The sequence below is a fragment of the Schistocerca americana genome, chromosome 7 (genome assembly GCF_021461395.2).
Source record: "Schistocerca americana isolate TAMUIC-IGC-003095 chromosome 7, iqSchAmer2.1, whole genome shotgun sequence".
Lineage (NCBI taxonomy): Eukaryota > Metazoa > Arthropoda > Insecta > Orthoptera > Acrididae > Schistocerca > Schistocerca americana.
This window is the reverse complement of record NC_060125.1, coordinates 311,172,095-311,200,090: the sequence shown is the minus strand read 5'-3', so window position 1 is coordinate 311,200,090 and position 27,996 is coordinate 311,172,095. Positions and strand designations below refer to the sequence as shown.

General features: G+C 40.1%; 1 protein-coding gene across 1 annotated transcript in view; it reads left to right on the top strand.

Annotated features, from left to right (window-relative positions):
• The window catches only part of LOC124621889 (putative Ras-related protein Rab-33), a 112,802-nt gene extending 86,135 nt beyond the window's left edge, over positions 1 to 26,667 (top strand). The window contains exon 4 of the mRNA XM_047147360.1: positions 25,183 to 26,667. Coding sequence (XP_047003316.1) covers positions 25,183 to 25,407 — 225 coding nt within the window. The 3' untranslated portion in view covers positions 25,408 to 26,667. The remainder of the gene's footprint in view (positions 1 to 25,182) is intronic.
• The last annotated feature ends 1,329 nt before the right edge of the window (positions 26,668 to 27,996 follow it).

The following is a 27,996-nucleotide window of genomic DNA, read 5'->3' as shown; positions in this document are numbered from 1 at the left end:
AGCTGTTCTTGATTCGAATTCTGGAATATTTACTTCGTCTTCTTTTGTGAAGGCATTCCGGAAGACTGTGTTTAGTAACTCTGCTTTGGCAGCACTGCCTTTGATAGTATATCCACTGCTATCGCGCAGAGAAGCCATTGATTGTTTCTACCTCCTGCGGGTCCGGGGTAAGAATAGGCCCGAGGTATTCCTGCCTGTCGTAAGAGGCAACTAAAAGGAGTCCCTCCCCCTCAAGGGGGTAGTTTGCACCTGCGTCCGGAGACGGACGGTTAAACAACTTACATTTGTGGTCATTTTGGTTTTTCGCTTATTCTGGTTTCTTCCTTCCTTTGTTTACTTCCTTTCTTTGTCCTTCTCCCTCTCTCACTGTCTTCCTTACTTTTTACCTTGCCTTCTTCTCCTTGCCTTCTTGTCCATCCTATGATCTCCACCTTGGTGTTTGAGACAGTCTGTCCTTTCTCTCCCTCTCTCCCTTTTTTTTCCTATTCTTCTTTCCTCCCTGTGTGTGCCTGAAGGCTGACCCACGCGTTCTCACGCGTAGCCAGTGACGGGGTAAAGCGTAATTCCCCGCCCTGGGTGGACAAGTAGGACCCGTGTGTACCCCCTGGTAAAGGCCAGGCCCGGGGAGGGGTGATTGCCCGAGCTGACACCTTCCGACCATGCCGATTGGTCCCTCCGTCCGTTTCTCGGGAGGTGTGACCTGAGGAGTAAACATTCACCTAAGGCGGGAGCGCCCTCTGAGAGGGTCCCCACAAGGAAGGAGTGCGCCATCGGAGACATTGGCAATCATGGGGGAGTCATCCGCAATGGATTTCTCTCTTGACTTCTGCCCAAAGTTCCTCGCAGTTTCTAGATCTGAGGACGGAAAGGATTTTTCATCTGTCAACCTTTTCATTATTCAGAAGGGTGTAGATGCCATAGCCAGACCTGTCAAGTCTTGTACCAGGATGTCTAACGGTACCTTGTTGTTGGAAACTGAGAGTGCCTTTCAGGCGCAAAAACTCCTTCGGGACACACTCCTGTACACGTTCCCTGTCTGGGTGGAGGCTCACCGCACTTTGAATTCGTCGCGTGGTGTGGTATCTACTAGATCACTCGACAGATTGACTGACAAGGAGATTCAGCCTTTCCTCGCTGAGTAGGGCGTGGCGACTGTCCATAGGGTCATGAAAAAGGTCGACAATGACCTTGCACTGACCCGGACACTTTTCTTGACCTTTGATAGTGTTCAGCTGCCGTCGCGCATCAAAGTGGGCTATGAGGTTATTTCTGTTCACCCCTATGTCCCGACACCTACACGCTGCTACCAGTGTCAGCGTTTTAACCACGCCCGCCAGTCTTGTTCTAATGCAGCTGAATGTGTCACTTGTGGCAGGGACGCCCATGAGGGTGACTGTCCACCTCTGTCTCCTCGTTGCGTGAACTGTCAGGGTGACCATGCAGCGTCCTCTCGCGACTGTCCCATCTACAAGGATGAATGCTGTATACAGGAAATTCGGGTCAAAGAGAAAGTGTCCACCTCGGCTGCTCGCAAGCTTTTTGCTAGTAGGAAGCCCACGCTGCTCCCAGCAGGAAATACAGTACCGTCCTCGCCTCTCCTCGGCCTACCAGGGAGGTATCGACGCAGACATGCGGTCTGACCTTTAGCGCTACGGTCATCCTTTCAGCCAGTGCTAAGATCGCCCGGTCAACGTCTCCTCCCATCACCCCTAAGACATAAGCACCTTCATCAACTTCTGCCAAGACTAAGACCCAGAAGTCAGATGCACGGGCCTTCAAGAAGGAACCGTCCCGTGAAGACTTCTTACGTACCCCGAACTCCCAGCCATTGACCAGTACTTCGACTAAACGACGTTCCAAGAAGGCTCATAGGAAGAAAAGTTCTCCTTCTCCGCCACGGCACTACTTCTTCTCCACATCGCGTACCGGTCCCCTGGTGGTCTGCAGCATGTAGATACGCTATACGTGCTCATCGACGTGTTTTACGCACCTTTAAATGCCACCCTACAATGGCAAATTGTATTAATTATAAACGATTACATGCGCGGTGTCATCGTGTTATTAAAGAAAGTAAGAAAGCCAGCTGGGCTGCTTTCACAAGCTCCTTCAACAGTTTTACTCCTTTTTCTGTTGTCTGAAGTAGCCTGCGCCGGCTATCTGGCACTAAGGTCCACTTATCAGTTCCTGGCTTGACAGTCGCGAATGATGTCCTTGTGGCCCCTGAGGATGTCTCCAATGCCTTCAGCCAATTTTTCGCAGAGGTTTCGAGCTCCGCTCATTACCAACCTGCCTTCCTCCCCCAAAAATGGGAAGCGGAGGCAAGGCCACCTAACTTCCGCTCCTTGAATCATGAAAGTTATAATGCCTCATTCACCATGTGGGAACTCGAAAGTGCACTTGCCCGGTCATGGTCCTCTGCTCTGGGGCCTGATTCTATTCATATTCACATGCTGAAGAACCTTTCTCCTGCGGGTAAAGGTTTTCTTCTTCGTACTTGTAATCACATCTGGATTGAGGGTCATGTTCCCACATGCTGGTGCGAATCTATTGTTGTTCCGATTCCTAAGCCAGGGAAGGACAAGCACTTGCCTTCCAGTTATCGACCCATTTACCATCAGCTGTCTCTGTAAGGTGATGGAACGAATCGTTCACTCTCATTTGGTTTGGCTGCTCAAATCTCGACGCCTACTTACCAATGTACAATGTGGATTTCGTAGGCGCCGCTCTGCTGTTGACCATCTGGTTACCTTGTCGACCTTCATTATGAATAACTTCTTGCAGAAGTGCCAGACAGTGGCTGTGTTCTTTGATTTGGAGAAGGTGTACAACACCTGTTGGAGGGCGGGCATTCTCTGCACCATGCATACAAGGGGCCTTCACGGTCGCCTCCCTCTTTTAATTCGTGCATTTTTAATGGATTGCAAGTTCAGGGTATGTGTGGGTTCTCTCCTGTCCGATGCCTTTCGCCAGGAGAATGGGGTGCCACAGGGCTCAGTTTTGAGCATCGCTCTCTTCACCATAGCGATTAATCCAATAATGGATTGCCTCCCAGCTGATGTACCAGGCTCCCTTTTTGTGGACAATTTTACCATCTACTGCAGCGCGCCGTGTACAGGTTTCCTGGAGTGCTGTCTTCAGCGTTGTCTTGACCGTCTTTACTCCTGGAGTGTCGCTGGCACTACAAAGAGTTTCTCCCACCGTCCTTACATCTCAGTCCTGTTGCCGTCCTTACATCTCAGTCTTGTTGCTCTCCCATTCGTGGAGACAACAAAATTTTTAGGTCTTACATTTGACAGGAAATTTAGCTGTTCTCCACATGTGTCGTATTTGGCTGACCGTTGTACCCGTTCCCTAAATGTCCTCCGTGTTGTCAGCGGTACGTCGTAGGGAGCAGATCGAACCATCCTACTTCACTTATATCGATCGATCATCCGCCCAAAGCTGGATTATGGGAGCTTTGTATACTCTGCACGGCTGTCCATCTTACACCACCTCAACTGTATACAACATCGGGGATTATGTCTTGCGATCGGAGCGTTCTATACTAGTCCCATCGAGAGTCTTCATGCTGAAGCCGGTGAATTGCCACTAACCTACCGGCGTGATATACTGCTTTGTCGGTATGCTTGTCGGCTGTTATCAATGCCCAACCGCCCGTCTTATTCCTGCTACCCCCTGGAGTTCGCTTTCGTCGCCTCCTTCAGCAACTTGATTTTCCACTCCCTGAACCTTTAGGGAGGGTGAGAGCCAAACGCCACCTTGGTTCCAGGCTCAGGTTCGCGTTCACCTTGGCCTCAGCTCGCTCCCAAAGGAGGTTACCCCAGCGTCGGTATACCGCTCGCGGTTTGTCGAACTTCATTTGAAGTCCATTAATACAATCTTCATTTATACAGATGGCTCTAAGACCAATGATGGTGTCGGGTGTTCTTTTATTGTCGGGGCACACAGTTTCAAATACTGGCTCCATGGCCATTGTTCGGTCTTCACAGCTGAGCTATTTACCCTCTGCCAGGCTGTTCTTTACATCCGCCGCCACCGACATTCTGCTTCTGTCATCTGCTCTGATTCCCTGAGCACCAGGCAGAGCCTCAGTGATCCGTATTCGGCTCCCCATTTTGTGCACGGATCCAACGCTCTCTTCAGCAGCTGGTGGATGACGGTTCTCCGGTTACCTTTATGTGGGTTCCTGGCCATGTCAGTATCACTGGGAATGAAGCTGCAGATGCCGCGGCCAAGGCTGCGGTCCTCCAGCCTCGGACAGCTTCTTGTTGTGTGCCTTCATCTGATTTTAGTTGTCAGCGCATTTTATCATTGTGGCATGCTGATTGGTGTGCACTTACTGAAAGCAAGCTTCGGGCCTTGAAACCTCTCCCCAGGCTTGGACGACCTCTTCACGCCCATCTCGGCAGGAGGAGGTCGTTTTGGCCCGGTTACAGATTGGACACTGCCGGTTCAGCCACCGCCATCTGCTGACGGCTGCGCCAGCCCATGTGGGCAATTGCTGACGGTACGCCACATTTTAACGTCCTGTCCAAATTTTAATACACTGCACATTGATCTTGGCCTGCCATGTACTCTGGATGAAATTTTAGCGGATGACCCAGGAGCAGCTGCTCGCGGTCTTCATTTTATCCACTTGACAAACCTATCTAAGAACATTTGATTATGCTGTTTTCTTTTAACCCCTTGCCTGTTAATGTGACTTTTATAGTGTCCTTTTTAGTTGCTGTTTTAACATTGTGCCTCGCAGTGCATTCATAATTTAGTCTGGGCGCTAATGACCACTGTTGTTGTGCGAGACAACGTTTCATTGTGGAAACTGTTATAGGCATCTCGCATTGAAGTCCGCGCTAAATTCCGGCTTCTGTAAAAGATCGCCAATCTTGGGGATTTTGTGTCTGTTTAAATTTGGCATGTTTATTTCGTTGTTTCTGCAACAGTGTTCTAACCCGTTTTGTGTACCGAGGAGGATCAGCTCTGTCATTTGTTAATTTATTTGGTATAAATCTCTCAATTGCTGCCGATACTATTTCTTTGAATTTAAGTCACATCATCTGGTCTACACTTATATTATTAATTTGGAATGAGTGGAGATTGTCTCTTAGAAAGACATCAATTGAATTTTTATCTGCTTTTTTGAATAGGTATATTTTTCGATTATTTTTTGGGGATTTGGGGATTACAATAATCAATTTTGCTACAACAACCCTGTGTTCACTAATCCCTGAATCGGTTTTGATGCTCGTTATTAACTCAGGATTATTTTTTGCTAAGAAGTCGGGTGTGTTTTCACAATCGTTTACTATTTGCGTGGGCTAATGAACTAACTGCTCGAAATAATTTTCAGAGAATGCATTTAGCACAATTTCGGATGATATTTTATGCGTACCTCCAGAATTAGACATGTATTTCCACCAACATATCGAGTGTAAATTAAAGTCACCACCAACTATTATCGTATGAGTCGGGTAAGTGTTTGAAATCAAATCAAGTTTTCTTTGAACCTTTCAGCAACTGTATCATCTGAATTTGGAGGTCAGTAAAAGGATCCAATTATTATTTTATTTCGGTTACTAATAATGACCTCTGCCCCTACTAACAGGAAGTATCTACTTGAATTTCGCGACAACTTAAACTACTTCTGACAGCAACAAACACGCAACCGCCAACTGTGTTTAGCCTATCCTTTTGGGACACTGTTAGGTTCTTCGCAAAAATTTCGGCTGAGCTTATGTCCAACTTTAGCCACCTTTTAGTGCCTATAACGATTTGAGCATCAGTGCTTTCTATTAATGCTTGGAGCTCTGGTACTTTCCCAACACAACTATGACAATTTACAACTGTTATACCAATGGTTCCTTTATCTATGTTCTTCCTGTGTCCAGCCTGCTCCCTTTGTGACTGAAGCCCTTCTTGTCTCAGAAAAGACTTCCTGACACTTAAATTTATTTTTGACGGTATGGTAACATGAACTACTTTTTGAGAAAAGCTTCTCTTGCTATTGCCCATCTACATTTTGTATCCTGTCTCATTCTACTGATACCAGTTATTTTGTTGCCCAAGTAGTAACACTTAGTCTGCTACTTGTAGGGCCAATTGTATAAACATCACATGCTGGAGATCAAATTTGACATTAGATCAGCAAGTGAACCATGTTCAGGTCTCAGCTCTGTTGTATAACGCTAAACTTGGTCCGTATAAGCAGGCTCCATTTTGATCTTAGGTAGCAGATAACAAGCTCGGCAACATGGCTGAAATCAGCCAGCGACACAATTATTGGGCTTTGGCTGCAGATATTTGTCGTAAATCGTAGATAAGCAGTATTTATTATCAAAGGTGTCATGCTATAACCATGGGAGCAAGTAAACAGAAAAAGAAGTGATCGTCAAATTTTTCTCAGTACAAGAAAGATTTGCTGCTGGAAATTGTGTTGGGCCTATATAATAAAAAAAATGTCACTGTGGCCAACAAGGTAAAGGCAAGGAGAGAAGTTACTGTTGTTTATAATTCTGTCGTAAGGCCAATACCTTACGGATAGATCTTCAGGCTTTTGCTGTATCTGCTTTAAACAGACCAGCAACCACTATTTGAAAAGTTCCTGTGGTGTACAATCTTAAGGTTAATAGCAGCATGAACACTGCCGTTGGCGGTTGGTGTCTTTTCATTGGTTTCATTAGATAATCTCTGAGTTTGGGTTCCAATTGCTCCACATTACTTTTCTCCAAACAAAACCCCAGCTTAAATGACTTGTTATTTAACTTCAAGGGTGGGTTCACACTTTCACGAAACATGGGGAGCTTGTTGGATCTTGTCATTGTTGTCCTCTGTGGACACATCTGAATGCTCAGATATTTGTAAAGTAAATGAAAGTAAACAATACAATTCACATTGCGTAGGGTTATTGCACACAGAATTTTGCCTAGCAGTGGTCCAGAATGCTCAGAAAATGGATAGTATGGTATGGTTTCAATGGTATGGAATGGCATGGTAATTTTTATGACCAACAATGTAGAGAAAGTAGTAATCAATGGAAAAAATTCAAGAACTGACTTGGTTTCAAACATTTGATCCTGTGCACTGCAGTCCAAAATGCAACCACTGAGCCACCAAAATAAAAGAAACAATTTATGTGGTTAGTGTATTTCAAAATACTTGCTTATCTTCTCTTTATCAATGCATGTGGAATTGTCATACAAGAGAACAGTAGTTAAAAATTTAATATGGATTGCATAGTTACTGCTACTCGAGCTGAAAAAGAACATATATAAGCGAAGTTGGATTGTTAGTGGCTACTGTCAAAATTCCCATACTTAACTGTTCACTGCAAATATTTTGAATTTTCCTTTCTTACTTTACTGCTATTTATCTATAAAATGTCTGTGAACTAATCACATAAATTACAAGTCGTCTCCCAAGAGCTGTTATGAGACTGATCTTTAAGTACAAACGATATCTGATAATTTCTTTAACCTAACTGACCAGATTGGGGGGGGAAAAAAAAAGTATTTTGAGCATCAGCTGTGAGGAAATAGCGTAGTCACATATTCGCTTTCCAATTTGTGTTAATAACAAGTTTTTTGTTATTTCACTTGGTATCTGCTAAAAAATAATGTATCATACTGCCTCTACACTATAAATTGACGATTAGAGATGAACCTGACTTTTCACCAGTTAAATATAATCTGACTTCATGGCAATATGATCTAAGATTAACGTTTATGCAATGCAGATTTACAGGTTAAGTGTGATCTAAGATCATTTTCTGTCTTAACCTAAGGTTAAATGCTTTATACAGTCAGCCCATACTGTGTCATTTGCTAATCTAATTTCCTCAACATCAAGAGTTTGACTACCCTTGTTTTATTTTTGTTCATGGACATCTTGTAACCTCCATTCAAGACAATATCCATTCCATTCAGCTAATCTTCTAAAGCCTTTGCTGTCACTTGTCACAAGGGCATTACCGTCAGCAAATCTTAAAATTTGTATTTCCTTTCTCCAAACTAGAAATCTTTTTCCACATATCTCCTTAGCTTTCCTTAGTGTTTGCTCAGTGTACAGATTGAATAAAATCGGGAAGAAGCTGCAACACTGTCTCATTCATTGTTTTATTCATTGTTTTATCTTCCTTCATCTTTTATTTCTCATAAAGGCTTTAGTTTAATTTTAATTCCTCATACAGCTGTATTTGGTTTTGTAGTAAGTTTCTGATATTTTATTTAATCATGGTGGCCTCTTCATATCCCTCCAGGGCATAAGTGTATCAAGCACATAGCCTACAATAAATATGAATTTGTGCAAAGAGATTTCTGATGTTCTCCTCCTCCCCAGTGCTGAATGTTTGCTGCTGGCTTCTTAGGTAGTTGCTGATCCTTTTTTGTTATGACTGTTAAGCAGAAATGTCTGTCTACCTCTTCTAACTTTTCATATGACAGCAGTGACAGCAGTGATAGCAGTGATCAGTGATGCTGTAGTAGCCTTATGGTCACCGATTCCTATCCCTACCTTCACAGAACCCAAAAATGTCGGCCTCTTCATTGACATTGACAATGATGATGACAGCAACAACAACAGCATGTGTATTTCTTAAGGCAAACTGTGCACCAGTTTGATGTATGGCTGTTGAGATTAAACGTTTGTTGGCAGACAACCCTAAGGCCACATCCCCTACCCATGATGTAACGATGTGTAGTCAATACAGGGTCATTGGAAAAAATTTTTGCGTGGATGGGTGGTTTTTTATATTAGAGGGTCTCAGGAAAGTACAGAAAGGGTTTGTTTCAAAGGGTGCAGAGGAAACACAGGTTGAGAATAGACCTAGCAACAAGCAGTACTGTGGCTGTAAATAGTCGTAGCTGTGCTGGGAAAGAACCAGAGCTCCATTGGTTAATAGAAAGCACTGAAGCTCAGATTGTTATGGATACTGACAGCTGGCTAAAGCTGGAGAGAAGTTCAGCTGAAATTTTTACAAATGTCTTAATGGTGTTCGGAAAGGATAGATTAAATACTGTTGGTGGTGACATGCTAGTCACTGTTAGAAGTAGTTTATCTTGTAGCGAAATTGAAGTAGGTGGTTCCTGTGTGTTACTATGGGTAGAGATTATACTTGACAATCGGAATAAATTAATAAATGGTTCCTTTTACTGACCCCTCAACGTATATGATTCAGTGACCAAACAGTTTGAAGAAAACTTGAGTCTCATTTCAAATAGGTATCTCACCCATACAGATACAGTTGGCAATGACTTCAATGTGCCCTTGGTATGTTGTCAAAAGTACATGTTTAAAGCCAGTGGTAAGTATACAACATCATCCGAAATTGTATTAAATGTTTTCTCTGAAAATTATTTTGAACAGTTAGTTCAGGAGCCTACTCAAAGTGTAAATGGTTACAAAAACAAACTTGACCTCTTAACAGAAAATAAGCCTAAGCAAATATGAAGCTCGTGACTGGTACAAGTATCAACGACCACAAGCTGGTTGTAGCAAGACTGAGCTCCATGACATCCAGATCCATCAAAAACAAATGCAAAATATATCTGACAAAAAAAGGGGGGTCAGAGAAAAATGTGCTTGGCGCCTTCCTCAGAAATAGTCTTCACTCCTTGCAAATGAACTATGTAAGTGTAGATGAGACGTGGCTTAAATTCAAAGAAATAGTATAAATAGTATCAGCGGCAATTGTGATATTCATACCATATAAATTAATAAAAGATGATACTGATTTGTGGTACACAAAACAGATTTGCACACTGTTGAAGAAGCAATGAAAAAAAAACTTGCCAAATTTTAAAGAATGAAGAACTCCAAGATGGATGATGTTTCACTGAATTTTGAAACTTGGGGCAGACTTCAATGCAGGATGCTTTTGATAGCTTCCACAACAAAGCTCTGTCTTGAAATGTGGTAGAAAATCGAAGGAGAGTCTGGTCATATGTAAAGTACTCCAGCAGCAAGACACAATCTATAACTTTAGTATGTGATACCAGTGCTAATAATATCATATCTCAAAAGCGGAGAGTTTCTAGACACAGTTTTCCAAAATCCCATCTCCAAAGAAGATGAAGTAAACATTCCAGAATTCAAATCAAAAACAGCTACCAATATGAATAACTTAGAAGTAGATACCTCGGTGGAGAGAAGCAGCTTCCGTCACATTGCAAAGCCAAGTCTTTTGGTACAAATTGTATGCCAGTTAGGTTCCTTTCAGAGTATGCTTATAAAATAGCTCCATACTTAACAATCATATACAACAGCTTGCTAAATGAAAGACCCATATGTAAAGACTGGAAACCTGCCCAGGTTACACCAATAATCAAGAAAGGAAATAGGAGTAATGTGCTGAATTACAGGCCCATATCACTGATGTCAATTTGCAGTAGGATTTTGGGACACATAAGTGTTTGAACATCATGCATTACTCGAAGAAAATGGTCTATTGACAAATAGTTGGACAGATTCGTAAACTATCATTCTTGTGAAACACAATTAGCTCTTTATTCACACGAAGTAATAAGTACTATTGACAGAGTATCTCAAATTAATTCCTTTTTTCTAGGTTTCCAGAAGCTTTAGACTCCATTCCTCATGCGAGAATTCTAATCAGATTGCGTGCTTATGGAATTTTCTCAGTTGTGCGACTGGATTTGTGGTTTCCTGTCAGAAAGATCGCGGTATGTAGTAATAGAGACAGAGTCATTGAATAAAACTGAAGTGATATCAGATATCCCCCAAAGAAGTGGTAGAGGCCCCGATCCTAATCTATATAAACAATTTAGGAGACCATTTGAGCAGCCGTCTTAGATTGTTTGCAGGTGCTGCTGCCATTCACCATCTAGTACAGTCATCAGAAGATCAAAACCAATTGCAAAATGACTGGGACACAATATCTGTTTGGTGTGAAAAGTGACAATTCATTCTAATAAGGAAAAGTGTGAGGTCATCCACATGAGTACCAAAAAGGAACCCATTAAACACTATCTTGTATGAGGGACAATTGCAGCCATAAATAGACACCTAGAATAATAGCCGCTTAGCTGCTCTTGTAAATAATTTATTTAATGACCAGTTCCATAACTTAGAAGTCACATCATCGGGTTAGATCAATTAAATTAGAAAAAGTATTTGCTGCAGTTGTGGTCTATTATAGTTACAATCAGTAGGGAGAAATATAGCAAATTACTTACATGATAAATCATGACATTAAACTTGCAGCATGGACGGGACCAAACATTCCTTGTCTCTGAATAAATGATGCAATTAGTCATTCTAATCTGATGGTTAATTGGTTATGTGTGGCCTGCTATCATCCTTTCCAGATTCATGGTAAGTATTTTTAATTTCTGATGGGATGATCCAAACCATTGTTGGTTTTATGTCACATTAGTTTGGGCGGATATTTCTTGACAATTCTTAATGTTGTTAAGAAATTTCTTTGGCACTCTTGAGGAATCATGGACCCGTGCTTTCTGCTTACCTGAGGAATCGCTAATTTTGTCATTTATTCATACACAAGGAATGTTCAGTTCCATCCATGTTGCAAGTTTAATGTCATGATTTAACACATATGTAATTTCCTGTGTTTCTCAATATTAATTGGAACTACAGTAGAGCACAATTTTAGCAAATACATTTTTAATTCAACTGATCCAACCTGGTGATGTGGCTTCTAAGCTATGGAACTGGTGGGTCATTAAATAAATTATTTACAAGAGCAGCCAAGTGCTTATAATTCAAGAAACCAGTTAAAGTTCAGTTAGATGATGAGTCACACAAATCTAAATGCTGTCAATTCAACTAAATACCTAGTAATTACAATTAAGAAAACTAATATGGTAATGATCATATAGATAACATTGAGGGAAGGCAAACCAAAAACTGTGTTTTATTGGCAAAATTCTTGGAAGATGCAATAGATCTACTAAAGAGACTACCTATGTTATGCTTGTCTGTCCTCTCCTAGAATATTGCTGTGGTGTATGGGATCTTTATCAGATAGATTTAATGGATGACATTGAAAAAGTCCAAAGAAGTGCAGCTTGTTTTGTATTATTGCAAAATATGGGAGAGAGTGTCATGGATGTGGTAACCAAGTTATTTTATTAATGCCAACCTACATAGAGATAAATTATTATCAAAATAAAATAAGAGAAAGCAGAGCTTGTACAGAGAAATTTAAGTGTTCATTTTTCTCCACATGCTGTCGGAGAGTGGAGCGTTAGAGAAATAGTCTGAAGGTGGTTTGATGAGCCATCTGCCAGGCACTTAAGTGTGAATTGCAGAGAAGTCAAGTAATGTACATATAGATTTTGTACCATTAACAATTAGAGACTATCATGGGGAGAAATAAATTTAAAAAAGGTATGCAATGATATGAACAACTTAAATTGGAAGGAACACATACAAAATGTTGTGGGAAAGGCTAACCAAAGACTGCATTTTATTGGCAGGACACTTCTAAAATATAACAGACCTACTAAGGAGACTGCCTACACTATGCTCGTCCATCCTCTTTTAGAATACTGCTGCGCAGTGTGGAATCCTTACCAGATAGGACTGACGGAGTCATCGAAAAGTTCAAAGAAAGGCAGCACGTTTTGTATTATCGCGAAATATGGGAGAGATTGTCACAGAAATGATACAGGATTTGGGCTGGACATCATTAAAAGAAAGGCGTTTTTCATTGCAACGGAATCTTCTCACGAAATTCCAATCACCAGCTTTCTCCTCGGAATGCCAAAATATTTTGTTGACACCAACCTACATAGGGAGGAAAGATCACCAAGATAAAATAAGGGAAATCAGAGCTCGTACGGAAAGATACAGGTGTTCATTCTTTCCGCACACTATACGAGATTGGAATAGTAGAGAATTGTGAAGGTGGTTCGAAGAACCCTCTGCCAGGCACTTCAATGTGATTTGCAGAGTATCCATGTAGATGTAAATGTAGATATCTTCTTCTGAGAAACTGCTACATTCTGCCTGGGACTACATTTTTGCAGTCCAAAAATCTGTGCAACATCCCATAGTAGCAGAAAAGCACAACAGTCTTGAAATTCTGTAAGGACATTGTGGTTGCAGAGATATAATGAATATGGACACAACAAAATCGCAAGAGAAGTGGAGAGTTGGAGAAGTCACATAGGTAAAGAATATAGAGAAGAAAAAATCTGCAGAAAACTACAAAATTGCTGCTTTCGTTTTAACATTCAGTTCATCACTACTTCCTGAATTCATCAGTGTTGGATTTGTTCATCTAAAGATAAGACACTTTATACTAAATCCAATTTTATACTAAATCCAATGTGACACCATAAATGGCACCTCAGTAGCATGCAAGGAGAAAACAACTTATAGAAAGTATAGGAAAGAAGTCGATAAAGCAAGAATATGCTGTTCATCCCCAGAAATGTGGTTAAGTTTGCCAAATGCATATCTTACATGGAGTTGGAATTGTACTGTGTACACAAAACAGAAAAATATCAAGAAATAATAGTAAAAATTGCGAGCAGCATGTACCGAAACCGAAAAGGACCATTAGGTTCTGCACAGCCTCTTGCTTTCGCCCATCAGCTTTATGAAAAGCAGCCACAAAAGTTTGTATCCTCATGCAAACACAGTTATTAGACAGCTCCGGAAACAATAGTACCTACAAAAGCATTTTCAACAACAACCAGAACAATAAAATAAAACTCCTTCCTAACTAGAGCTGTGAGAATTAGGTAACACACAATCTGAGTTACACTGCAAAATCACTCTTCTTTCTCAATCAAAATCCATCCAACAAAATCAGAAAATCTCTGTGAAAGAACAAGTCACAACCAAAGAAAGGAGCAAACCATTACTAGTATTATCAGATTGTGTATATGCTGATACTTTCCGATTACTTCACAATGTGAAGAAAATTGGTCTGGTGGTGTATGATGATAAAATAAAATACAGAATGATTAAAAAAATAAAGGACACATTTCATGCAGACAAACTTTGAAAGATAGATACACCCAACATTAGCAACATGCATTGCCCAAGAAACGTTGAAACATTAGCCCATTTCACTCCACATAGGAATCAACAGATCCCTGTTTATTAAATTGACATCTTCAACAATTAGATTTCTCAGATATTGAAGAGTTGCTGCCAAAGGTGGAAAAAAGGCTCTTGTCATTGAAGGTCTGAGGTCAGGTGACCTGGGAGTGCAAAATCAATGAACAATATCTTGTCCACTTCTTCCAATCTAACATTGTGGGATGGTGTTTTTAGGATAATGTCACACATCAAAGTGAAAGTGAGGCTTCGTGCCGTCATGCGTAAAAATGAAATCATTGGAATGTCTGTGAAGTTGAGGTAACAAATAATTGTGCAGCCTGTCCAGGTATGTCATTCCTGTCACAGTTTCCTACACAAAAAAGAGAAGTCCATAAACTTGTGAATGGAAATGGTAAAAAACACATTCAGTTGTGGTGAGTCTCTTTGTTGTTCAATGTCAGTGCCAGAATTCTGTGACCCCCCAATTTTTTGCATTATGGCAGTTTATTTTATCTGACAGATGAAATGTTGATTTGTCCAAAAAGATGAAGTCATTCGGAAAAAATGTCCTCTGCCGTATCATGGAGAACTGAAATGCAAAATTCGCTCCTTCTGTTATGGGCGCCAGAATGCGATTGCTGCAGTAACTGCAACTTGTAAGGCATCATATGCAGGCATCATTTCAGAACAGGCCACACCATTGTTTGAGGATGTTAAAGTTCCTGGCCTAACCATCTTGTGGACTTCTGAGGGCTCCATGTGAATGCATCTTGAATCTGCTTGACCCCTTCATCAGATGTGCATGGCAAACCACTGCTCTTCCCATTGTATATGTAACCAACTCCCATTAAATTGTTATATGCCATACTTAAATCTGCTTGTGCGGAGGTGGCTTCTTGCTGAATCAGTGGTGGAATGCATGTTGCAGTTGAACAATGGATTGACTTTGCGTAAATTCTAACACACAAAATGATTTCTCTTTTATTATAGTCGCCATGTGGCTATATCAACAGTGTAGCTGTGTCAAACTTTGAACTTTCGTCTATCCAGAGACATGTACAATGTGTTTCTGTCTTTATATAGTTTGTCTGTAATAAACAACTGAAATCTTTTCTTTGTTTTTGATTCACCCTGCATCTTGTTGTATCATGCTATAAAGCTCTCCTTCCTTCCATTGTTGTTGATGGGCATACATTTGAATGTGCTCAAGAATTAAAGTACCTGGGATCCATGCTGCATAATAAAAGTGAAGTGGTGAAAGAAGTGCATTAACGAATAATAATAGTTTGTTGTTAGCCTGAACAGTTTATTCCGATCACATCTAATATCACAGAAGAACAAGATTCAGCTGCACGTGACACTTGTACAGTCGGTACTTTTATATGGTTGTAAAACCTGGGTGACATCAGCAGCAACTTAAGAAGCCACTTGTGCCTTCAAGAGAAAGGTACTTCGAAATAGCTATTGACCTGTCTATAATACCATTGAAGGTAAATGGGAATTAAAAACAGAAGACGACCTGTACCAGCAATTTGGAAAGTCACACACTGCTCAAATATTAGGGCAGTAGGGGCTACAGTGATTTGGCCACATATTTTGAGTTGATGACTCACTCCCATACCGAGTCCTCCCTTACCAGCCTACTGAGAAATGTCCCAGGGGATATCCAAGGATGCAATGGAAGGATTGAGTACTAACAATCCTTAAACAAGTGGATCCCACAGTGGTGGAAGGCAATGCTAGAGACTGGCAACAATGGGTTGCCATCTGCGGTACATATCTCCTCTGTAGTGACTGACTGACTGACTGACTTCTCTTTTTTAATTTGCTTTTTGTGATGTGTTCCTTTATAGTTCTTTTACAGTGTGCAGTTTTTTTATTTCCTTCTGTATCGTTGCTTTTGATGATGATAATGATAAGGATCTAAGATAACAGGTGTGTTGCTGCATCTTCTATCACATAATCCACTTGATGTTGCTGCTCTAGGAGACATCATTGATCAACTCTCCTTGCCTTTTCTCCTCCTATTTTGATAATTTAATGTGCATCATGAGAAATGACGCTCCGTCCATTACTGCTGGGTATAGGGAAATCAGCACACTTAAGTACAGCAAAGAAAAAAGCCTCGGCTGTTGCTTTATCACTTTGTTCACCTTCCATAAACAGTGCAGAGCAGTGGTGAGTTTCAGATGACATCCATTTGAATGATCAGTTACCTGTTTTTATTAGTATGTCTGAAAGGAGGCCACCATGATGGCTTCAAAGCAGAGCCAACTGAGTACTGCAAGGTCAACTCTCTACATTTGTACTAAATGAAAGTGTTCTGGACTTAGTGGATCATGCCTCTAAAATGATCCATCATGCTGTAGAAGCATTCATCCCAGTCATCAGGAAGAATCCCCCAATTGAGTGACGGATGCCGTACGGAGAGAGAAAGATGGTTCTGTGGAGATTCAAACACAAGTCTGCTTAAAATATGACAGCCTTAGCGGTGGCAAGAACAATAGCCAGACATAATTAAGGACACCAAAAACAAATGATGACAATGAAAGTCTTGGCTTCTGTTAACTATTTCACTCGATCATCAGAGGCATTACAGGTAGTGTTATCACAACCACAAAACTTGAAATTCCTTGGTTAATGACCAGTCATGCCTCAAACTAACATTAAATGCAAGCCTCAATCCTTGTCAATAAATTACATAAAATCATTAAAAGCATCAGCAGTCCTAATTATACTAGACAATGTACTATCTGTCTTGATTGCTTTTTTATTGTATAAACTTTATAACTTCTCATGTTTCATTTATGAAGTCAGTTACGAAGTCAATTGCAAGATGTACGTATCTTACAGCACAAAATGTTACATGCATATATCTAAAATTGAGACGCACTATATTAAGAGGACATTGATACACAGTATCACATCAAATGTTGCTGTGTACAAAAATTTCGTTAACTAGTGCTACTGTTTAGTGATCTGGCTGCTTTAAGTAAAACAAGCTGTGGTCATTAGATGGCATTAGTGCAGATGTGCAGTCAAATGTAGCATTAAAGGTTTTATTGTTTTGCATACAGTCATTTACTATAATAAATAAATAAAATCTATAAATGTAATAATAATGTGCTATGGGGTAGAGTGACTGTGGAATGAAAAACATGATACAAATTTATGAAATAACTAAAAGTTCTTTTAAAAAGGCACATGTAAAAACTAAATTTGTGTAAAACAGGAATGGTGTAACATAAAATTGATTTTATTTTACATTTTTATGTTATATAGAAAGTGCTTTAAAATACACTGGTGTCCAAAATTAAAGCGACAAACTGCTATTTTCCTGTTCTGTGTGTAATTCACGATATAATCATACAAACTGTCAACAGTTGTCTTTACTATTGTGTTCTGCATGGAAAATGGCATTCCAATCAACGGTCAAACGCACCAGCAATGACATCAGGGCACCTATCAAGTGGGGTAGCGTTATGGCACAGAGAAGACGCCTACAGACTCACTGCTGTGGAGGGCCATAGGAAGAATGGAGGCAGGAGAGTCGCAAACTAATGTGGCCCAATGGCTTAATGTGAATCATTCTGTTGTTTCTCAGCTGAGGCAACAGTTTATAGAGATGGAAACTTTATTCCGGAGACCAGGACTGGGCCGACCACGTGTGACATCAGAAAGAGTGGACTGTTGTTTGGCTGTAAGGACACAATGGTACCGCCTCACTACTGCACTGCAACTGGCATCTGACTTTGCAGCATCCCATGGACGTATTGTATTGAGGCAAACATTGCATAGAAGGCTTGTTGGGATACCTGCTGTATGTTTACCTTTGGAGTCCTTCACGGAAGGGCATGTCTAGAGTGAAGCCGTCAACATGCCACTTGGACGGCTAAACGGTGGGGCGATGTTCTTTTCACAGATGAATCCCAGTTTGGTCTGGAGAGTAATTCTCGATGGATTCACATCTGGAACATGATTTTGGGGCCCAAACATTGTGGAAAGAGACTGATATTGAGGAGAATCCCTAATGATATGGGCAGAGATTATGTTGACCACTCAAATACCTCTTAATGAAATTTTATGGTTAAATCAGCATGATTTAACTGCTGTCAGGTACCATGAGGAGATCTTGGGATATCGTGCGCAGCTGTTGTGGGGTCTGTGGGCCCAGACTTCATATTGATGGACGGTATGCTCGACATCATAAAGCAAAGGTGGTTGACGTTCTTTTGGAAGTGGGAGATATTGCATGCATGATGTGGCCTGCTCGCTCTCCCGATTTGAATCCCGTAGAACATGTCTGGGATGCACTACCGAGATGGGTTGCATCACATCAGCATCCACCAGCCACTCTCCAAGACTTGTGAGCAGCTCTGCAGGAAGAATGGGCATTATTGCCTCAACATGCAGTTGATGACAACATTCACGTCATGCCTCATTGTTGTCAGGCCTGTATTGGTGCCAGAGGTGGTCAAACCCCATACTGTGCACATTAACCAGTTGTCAGAACGTGTGTGAAAATCTTTTAAGTTGTGAAAAAATAAGGAACATTTTTGTCTAACATTATGCATGTTGTAGTTGATTCTGTTCTGTATTATTTATGTTGTTTCTACTGTACTATCACCTGTTTATACTGTTTTGTGACAAAATAAACACAGCCTTGCAAAATTTCCATTTGTTGCTTTACTTTTGAACACCACTGTATTAAAATGGAATATTGGACACTGGTATCATAGTAGTATATTTTTATGCATGTAAATTGGTAGTACTGACACTTTCACTGAAGGCAAGTAAGGGCCATCAATTGTGTCTCATAATTTTACAGTAATCTCAAGAGAATTTTCATTTTGAGATAATTGAGTATAGCTACAGGAGGCTGAGCTATTGTACACTGGAAAGATCTGATTTGATATACTAGAAGTTATAAAATTCAATAAACAATAAAGAAATTAAGAAGTACTACCGAACAAAGTCAAAAATCAACAAGTATTGTTCACTTCTACACGCTAGCATGCAATCAACTTGACTAAACTAAACCAAGAAGAAAGTGTTCCCAGAGAATCATAGACTGAAATGTGTGATCAGCTACTTATCATGCACCATGTGAGGAGGAGTAGACTGAAGTACGTATACTTGCCTAAATTAGGACACCACACGTGATAAGTACAGTTCATAATAAAACATATTTAATATTGTCTCATTATATGGTATTTGCTAATTCAGCTATTAAGTTATAAATTAAATTTATTTGATAGATTTCTTTCTTTCTTTTCTCTCCAGAATGCATAGTAAGACCACAAGTCCACACTATTGTATAATGCATTACTTCATATAGGGCACTGCAAAAGCACAATCTTCAGAAGGTTCACTCTGTGGGTGAATTGGTTACATCAACTGGTTTCACTTACGTAAGAGTAGATTCCATAAAACTGAAGCTACTTTCATAATATGTTGCGTGTATTATTACTCAATGCCACTGGCTGTATCACTAGTATACAGTGAGTTGAACATAAACCAAAAATAAAATGAAATCACTTTCATTTCTTAGTGAAAACGTGTAACACAGTCCTGCAGATAAAATGGTTTTAAGTACTATATGCTATGTGAAATGTCCATATCCCAAAATTTGACAAGCGGCCGCATGGTGACCCCAACAGTCACAGAGGTAATGGCTGTGCATAGGTCAGGATGAGGCATGCTTTCTTTTTCTGACCCTGTGTTGAGAGTGGTGGTGGTGGTGGTGCCTGGGAGTAAGCAGTGGACCACTAATAAGATATCCCCGATTGAATTAGACTTTTATTCGTGCTAGGTGCAGAGGTGTGGTTGCTGCTGGGGGAGGGGGGACCTTGACCCCGAGATGACATAGTGGGCTGCAGAGCTCAGCGAACTGCCAACAACAGGCAGCAGCATGCCTAGGCAGTGCCACTGCTCATGTCAGCAGGATAGCAGTAGCTGGCAGAAACCATTTGCCATGGCCAATGAATGGCAGCCTAGTCCAGGTTGCTGGTCCGCTGCAGAATGCAGCACATGGAAGGACAGTACTCAAACTGTAGCCCCCAGCATGACTGACATCAAAGGTATTTGTCTGCCATAGGTGATGATCAGTGATAAGATGGTCCACAAGGTCCAGAGTGCAGCGACAGGTTAGCATGGTCTGGTCCAGTCCAGATTCGAACACAACTCACAAGGGAGGTGGATGTACACAGAAGGTAGTCACCCAGGGAGAGGAAGACACCAGGTAGTCTGCATACTATCTTTTTGCTGTTTAGGTGGTTCTACTTTCATGATAATAGACCATTGTGACTATTATTTCAAGTGGTCCCCTTTGACTGGCACAGCATCTCCCAGAGTTCGACTACGCGCTGCCAGAGATCAGTCCTTATCCGCATTGCCTTTAACATTGCAAGTATCATCAACTTTATGAATCCCTTGAGCTTCAGGTACATATTCCTGAAAGGATTCAGTCTTGTCAGCATGATCATTAGCCTCACAACAACTTTTTCTCTTTCTTTTCTTCTTACCTCACTCCTCTCGAGAAGGCGTCACCATTAAAGGTGTCGACTAATCTGCATTCTTCTGAAATAAATGTGTCTGTTCTACTTCATTATCCACAACATTTGCAAAATAACTAACATTGTCAGTAGCTTCCTGCTCATCCTCTGCAGTATCTGTAACAAAACTACCATCTACAGCAGCACTTGGAAATTGCAATTCTTAGAACAACTATTGAATAGTTCTTAGTCAACACTGTATCAACCCTCTGGGTTTTTCTGATTTCAAGACCCGTTTGTTGTGTATTCTTAATGCCAGAAGCCTAGTTTGGTTTGTAACCTCACTCAGCTCTCAAGCAAAACCATTATGCTGCTGGCAAAAACTAAGATATTAGTTGTTCTATCTTTCCTTTTGACTGCTTTTAAACCTTCATCCATTATGAAGATGAAGAGGTGGTGAAAAAAAAAACTTACTTTCCATTTTGAACCTGAACACATTGTAAAACCAGTTCATTCAGGTGGTGATTTATGAGGGTCTTTCTTATGCATCAGGCTTCTCTGTATGTGTCTGATGGTACATGGTCATTGGCTTTCTTAATGTTCAGAAAAGCAATTATAAGCATTTTATTTTTCTTCCAGTTCATCCCATAAGCATTCTTGTTGTAAAGATGGGGCCAGTAGTCGATCTTTGAAGTTGAAGCCCATATTGTTGTTCATCAAGTGTGGATTAAACAGTTTCCTGAAGAATGGACTCAGATTTTTAGACTCTGGGATAAAACTTAAAACTCTGTAATTGATGCACTTCTTCCTGTCAACATTTTTAAATAACTGAATAATGACTCCTTTCTTCTAGCCATTGAGTATTGCATTTTCTTTCAAATTCTGTTCATAACTCACTACAGTCACTGCTGCCTGATCTACCCAGGTGCTTCAATCATTTCTACACTGAATTCATCTGGATCCAGCAGACCTGTTCTTTCTCATTTTGGATACCATGTGCCCTCTACTTCAAGTTACCCGCCTTTACATGACCAGAATTGTGTAGGTCGTTGCCCATAGGAGTCTCTCTCCATTACAGTTTAGAAAAGCATCAAAATACCTTTAAAACTTCTACAGTATTTCAGTTTTTCATTTGTTACCTTACCACTAGGAATTTCTTCTGATTCATTTCGAGTTCTTCTGGTCTCTATGGTGCTTCATAATGACACACAGACCGTGGCTCAAGGGTCAGTTGAGACCTGCCATTGATCTGATGATGCCCGACCATCACCATTGGTTCGTGTAATTTTTAAACTTTTTTTTTACTCTTCTTTCACTCCATCACATAAAGGAGAGATTAGGCCATAACTTAATTCTTTTATGCCCAGTCTAGATAGCATTGGGGCAGGGGGATGCCAGTTTGGCATAATAAGCTGTCTCATGCTAAATTACTTTCAAATTTGTGGCCCTTGTGTACTCATAGTGAGGGATTCACAGCCTGTGATACTAGAAATTCTGTACTCCCCTACTGTATAACAATCTTTAATTCTCATTTTGTGTTATCCTGCTAGCAAGATTTTTCTGGTATTTCTGACTTGTAGCTACAACCAATTGTTGAAGTCAATTTTTCTAGCCTAAAAACTGACAGTCTCTTATCTATGTGGGCCTTTTCAACATTCTCATTCTACAAGGCTGTCTCTTTTGGGTTTTCATATGCAGCTCAGATAGCTATGTTCTACATGTACCGTACCTACCACAACCAATTCTACATGACCTACCACAACCAATACCAGAGTGTTCCAATTTACATTTACTGATTGTAGATCTTCTCTTGGTAATATCCTGTGAACACCTTGCTTGTACGAGGGCAGTTCAATAAGTAATGCAACACATTTTTTTTCTGAAACAGGAGTTGTTTTATTCAGCATTGAAATACACCAGGTTATTCCCCAATCTTTTAGCTACACAACACTATTTTTCAACGTAATCTCCATTCAATGCTACGGCCTTACGCCACTTTGAAATGAGGGCCTGTATGCCTGCACGGTACCATTCCACTGGTCGATGTCGGAGCCAACATCGTACTGCATCAATAACTTCTTCATCATCCGCGTAGTGCCTCCCACGGATTGCGTCCTTCATTGGGCCAAACATATGGAAATCCGACGGTGCGAGATCGGGGCTGTAGGGTGCATGAGGAAGAACAGTCCACTGAAGTTTTGTGAGCTCCTCTCGGGTGCGAAGACATGTGTGAGGTCTTGCGTTGTCATGAAGAAGGAGAAGTTCGTTCAGATTTTTGTGCCTACGAACACGCTGAAGTCGTTTCTTCAATTTCTGAAGAGTAGCACAATACACTTCAGAGTTGATCGTTTGACCATGGGGAAGGACATCGAACAGAATAACCCCTTCAGCGTCCCAGAAGACTGTAACCATGACTTTACCGGCTGAGGGTATGGCTTTAAACTTTTTCTTGGTAGGGGAGTGGGTGTGGCACCACTCCATTGATTGCCGTTTTGTTTCAGGTTCGAAGTGATGAACCCATGTTTCATCGCCTGTAACAATCTTTGACAAGAAATTGTCACCCTCAGCCACATGACGAGCAAGCAATTCCGCACAGATGGTTCTCCTTTGCTCTTTATGGTGTTCGGTTAGACAACGAGGGACCCAGTGGGAACAAACCTTTGAATATCCCAACTGGTGAACAATTGTGACAGCACTACCAACAGAGATGTTAAGTTGAGCACTGAGTTTTTTGATGGTGATCCGTCGATCATCTCGAACGAGTGTGTTCGCACGCTCCGCCATTGCAGGAGTCACAGCTGTGCACGGCCGGCCCGCACGCGGGAGATCAGACAGTCTTGCTTGACCTTGCGGCGATGATGACACACGCTTTGCCCAACGACTCACCGTGCTTTTTTCCACTGCCAGATCACCGTAGACATTCTGCAAGCGCCTATGAATATCTGAGATGCCCTGGTTTTCCGCCAAAAGAAACTCGATCACTGCCCGTTGTTTGCAACGCACATCCGTTACAGACGCCATTTTAACAGCTCCGTACAGCGCTGCCACCTGTCGGAAGTCAATGAAACTATACGAGACGAAGCGGGAATGTTTGAAAATATTTCACAAGAAATATCCGGTTTTTTCAACCAAAATTGGCCGAGAAAAAAAAAGTGTTGCATTACTTATTGAACTGCCCTCGTATTTTACCTATACAGGTGGTTCAGTATGTTGGTGAGATTTTAATTTTGAGATTCATTTATTGGGATCTGTGAGGCTTGTTCCATACAATATATACTACTGATACTTTAAAGTCTGTAGATCTTTACTGGCAATGACATTAATGTAGTTCACCTTCTTCCATACTCTTTGATTTGTCAGTATGTAATCTATTACTGTACCAATTTTCTCATCCTAACTATTTCTCATTATCGTACAGGAATCCATTACCTTGATGAAGGTGTTGTCCAGTGACAATTTGTTTTTCATTCACAGGTTCAGTAGATAGTCTCCCTCTGCATTTCTACTTCCTAGCCCACGAGAGCCCAATATGTATTCATATCATGTTCATTATGAGCCACGCTGTGCAGTAAAACCATCTGTTTATTAGATTTTCACAGTCCATGTGGAATTCCAGGTTATGAGGAGTTTGGCATTTTCTTCTTTTGAATGTCCTATTTGTGATGTGTTGGCTTGGAATATGTCGCAGTTTTATATCTCAACTTATTGGACAGTTTTGATTACCCTTTCACTAAGAAAATGAACATAATTGCAAGCATCTATGTCTTTATGTAGTAGATGTCCCAATTCCATGCTTAGACTCTGTTTCATTTCCAGACCAGTGGAGTCTGATCTAAGATTTCTTCCATTTTCTTCCACTTTTTTCACTTATCTCCAGAAGCAGAGATTTTCTCCTGTCCGTGACACTGACCATCTCTTCAATTTTGTTTTGTCAACTTTAGAATAATCACTGTACCCATTATGATAATCTACCTGTATTTGGTTCTGGTAGCTGGTTTAACAATCAGGTGTAAATCAAACTCAAAAGCTTGACATTGCTGCTGTGAGCTTTCTGTTTCACATCTCAAGCTCATTTTTGTTTTGAAAGCATGCTTTAATCCACCGGTCACTAGCTGCTGGTATCATGGGTCCATCAGAATCCCTTTAGATGTCACTTTTCAGGGTTCCTATAGGGTGTGCACAGCTACCATAATGGTCCAGGGACTTGTTCTTAGTGTACTCTCCCCACCCTCTCTCTCTTACACAGGTAATCCCTGACATCATGTCCTTGCACTTTCTTCTTTACCAGTTTTGCTGCAGTCTAGGCAGTGAGCAACTGGGGTCTGTGTTCAGCACATCTGAAGATGACAGGGAAGCTATCTCATTGAAATATAATCATGAAATATGACAACATTAACTTGGCTGCCAACTCTGAAGAGCCTCAAATATATATTAAATGTGTTAACTGCACAAATCTGTTGCACAAAAGATAGCATAAGTCTTTCTTGATAAGGAAAGAGAATTTTTATGAAAAAGGAATACTCCTAGTAGTTGGATGTTACAAAGATAACATTTGACATGGTCCATCTTGCTGTATTTTTGTCAGTAAAACTGAGAAAAATTGATGTGAATAGTTTTTACAACCCAAGTTTTAGAGTTTTTAATATTTGCTTTATATTTGCAGCTCTTCGAAACTTCTGCCAGAGATGAAAGTGAATGTGATAATGTTGAAGCCATATTTCTAACTTTGGCACATAAACTAAAAAATCATAAGCCAATGATGCCACCAAATAATGCACAAAACAATGTGTCTCCTGAAGCATTGCACCGAGCAGATGTTATCTCCATCACACGAGAATCAACACACACATATTCATCTGCAAGTAGTGATAGCTCTTGTTGGTGTTAATTGTGCTCTGAAATGGATAGTTGTCGGAGATGTTATGTCTAAGAAATTTGACAAATCCTTGGAGAGATTGTATATTTGAATTGAAAGTTCTCTGTGCCAAGGTCTCTTCATTGACTATCAATAATATACTGAGTTTCCTTTTTGCAAGAAGTGTGTAATGTTCTGAAATTTGTGATTCATTGTTAAATGAGATTTTCATTGTAGGCTATAATTAAACAGAATATGAAACAGTAAACAGAGAACCAATTGTGTTCATTCATACATATTCAATTTGTAGAATACATTTGTAATTACCATTAATATTATTTTGTGATTATTATTTCTTTGCATCAGAAATATATTTTATGTAATAGTTATCCTCAATTATGGGTTTTATAGTTTATATATTAATATATTGTAATGAACTTTCTTGTATATTGATAAAGTGTGAGTAATGTACAGGGTGAATTTTTGTAATAACGCTGCCGTTTCTTAAGGGTTCTAAGTGATCTAATGTGTAGATTTCATTGTACATCTACATTCGGTCTCTGATGGTGAGGCTGTATTAAGAAATACCCTGTTGAGGATGACTACGTAAAGCATGATTTATTAATTAAGTATTTAATTCTCAACTGTGATATTCGAAGACTGTCACGCATTGTGAACTAAATGTATGAAAAAGTAAACATAAAATGAAAATCAATGATTGACAATGTGTATTGTCAAACAGTTTTAATAAGTGAAAATGGCAAAGTTTACTGATGCTCAGTGTTGCTTTTTTGGTGAAAATATTTACATATGCAAAACAGTGTGTTAAAAGCTACATTCAGTTTAGAATAATGTCCATAATTTTATATTATCTGCTTGATGGGTGAAAAAAATCCTGCATTCAAAATATCAGCCAATTTCTTCAAACATCAGTAGTGATAAATTCAGAAAATTCATTCTTCATTGTAAATGAATATATGCACAGTTTACAAAGCACTGTATAGTACAGTATAACTGTGGGTTTGTAATTTGTGAAAACAATTGTTCAATTGAAAAATTATTTGTGAAACGTATGAATTCATTCTTTTGGTTGAAAAGAGGGCTGTCATTTCACATTTCTGCTGTAAATTATTAGTCTGAAACATTAGGTTATTGTGTGAAATGAAACATCAAACATGAGAAACAAATCATGTAACATCCTGTTGTTTGATATTAAACCAAATTAACAGTTGCATTATCTATATCTAAGTACAGTATATATTCTGCAAATCACTGCACAGTGCAGGAATTGATTGCCCTTTTTTTTTTTTTAAAAAAAAAAAAAAAAAAAGAAAAGACTGTTAGTGGCGAAATTATTCATATTAAAGAGAAGGCCCTGTATTATGTTTCAGCACAATATACACAGTGAATTGTCCATATCAGCGCACTTGGTGAAGTGGCTGGGGGGACTGCATCTGATAAGAAACTGTCAAAGAATACTGGTGGAACATTTTTACTACTATTTTATACTTAAAGTACAAAAATAATACATCGTTTCAAATAGTCTGTAGTGTTATGAAGCTTTAAGTGGCTTTTTTGAGCTTAATTATTTCTTCGATTTTGATAATAAAGCTCAATGACCATTATACTTTGTTGAGTGAAATTATTGCATCTGTCATATATTATTGAACATGACAGCTGTGTTCAGTACTCACTGTAATTATAGTGACAGTGACTTTGAAATATGCTGGTAGATTGTTGCAGTAACTGCTTATAGGGGGGACCCTTGACAGAAGGTATAATCTACATTTGTTCTTTGTGAATCAATGTAATAGGGTGTTTGGATGTTCATGATTCACAAGAACATCTTTATAAAGATGTGAGTGAAAATTTTCATTCACATGGAGGATTGAACCAGGAAAAGTGTTCATGGACCATTAGCCTAATGTTTTCTCCTCCCATTCTTCTGACATTGTTATAAGTTGTTCTCTACCTCTGTTTCTTATCTGATATAACCTAACCCTCTCTTCAGTGAAACAGGAAAGGCAACACGTTCTTTCTTTCCCATCTAGTTAAATATTGTCATGCCAAGTGGAACCTTTTCTCCACTGTAGATTGCTAGCTGGGTTGGAGAGTGTCACATACTACTGGGTTCATTAAACAGTTACTTTTAAAATCTGTCAGTCTCCAGATTCAAGTTCACTCTGTGCAGCTCCACTGCAGAGTGCCAGCTGGTATCCCATACCTTTATATTTGACACTCACCTCTTGTGTCTGAGATATAGACTGCCATGCAGTTTTCATAATTGATTTCCCAATGATGGTGATGTTTACCCATACCATATCCTTTACCCACAATAATGTGTAAACAGTTCAACTGTTCCATTTGAGAAATATTCCCACATACAAACTGAGAGTCATTCCTCTTCAAAAATAAGCGATATGTCAATTTTTTTGTCCTCAACAATAACAAATGAAGTTTTCACAGGGAGACTGTTCCACAGTTTTATGCTTACCATGTCAGCACATTACTCAAATTCTTCATATGTTGTTTACTATCAATGCATGTCCAGTGCGTAGTTTAAATAGTGTGTCTCAACTACATAATTAGGAAAGTGATAGCTTCATGGACCGCAACTGACAT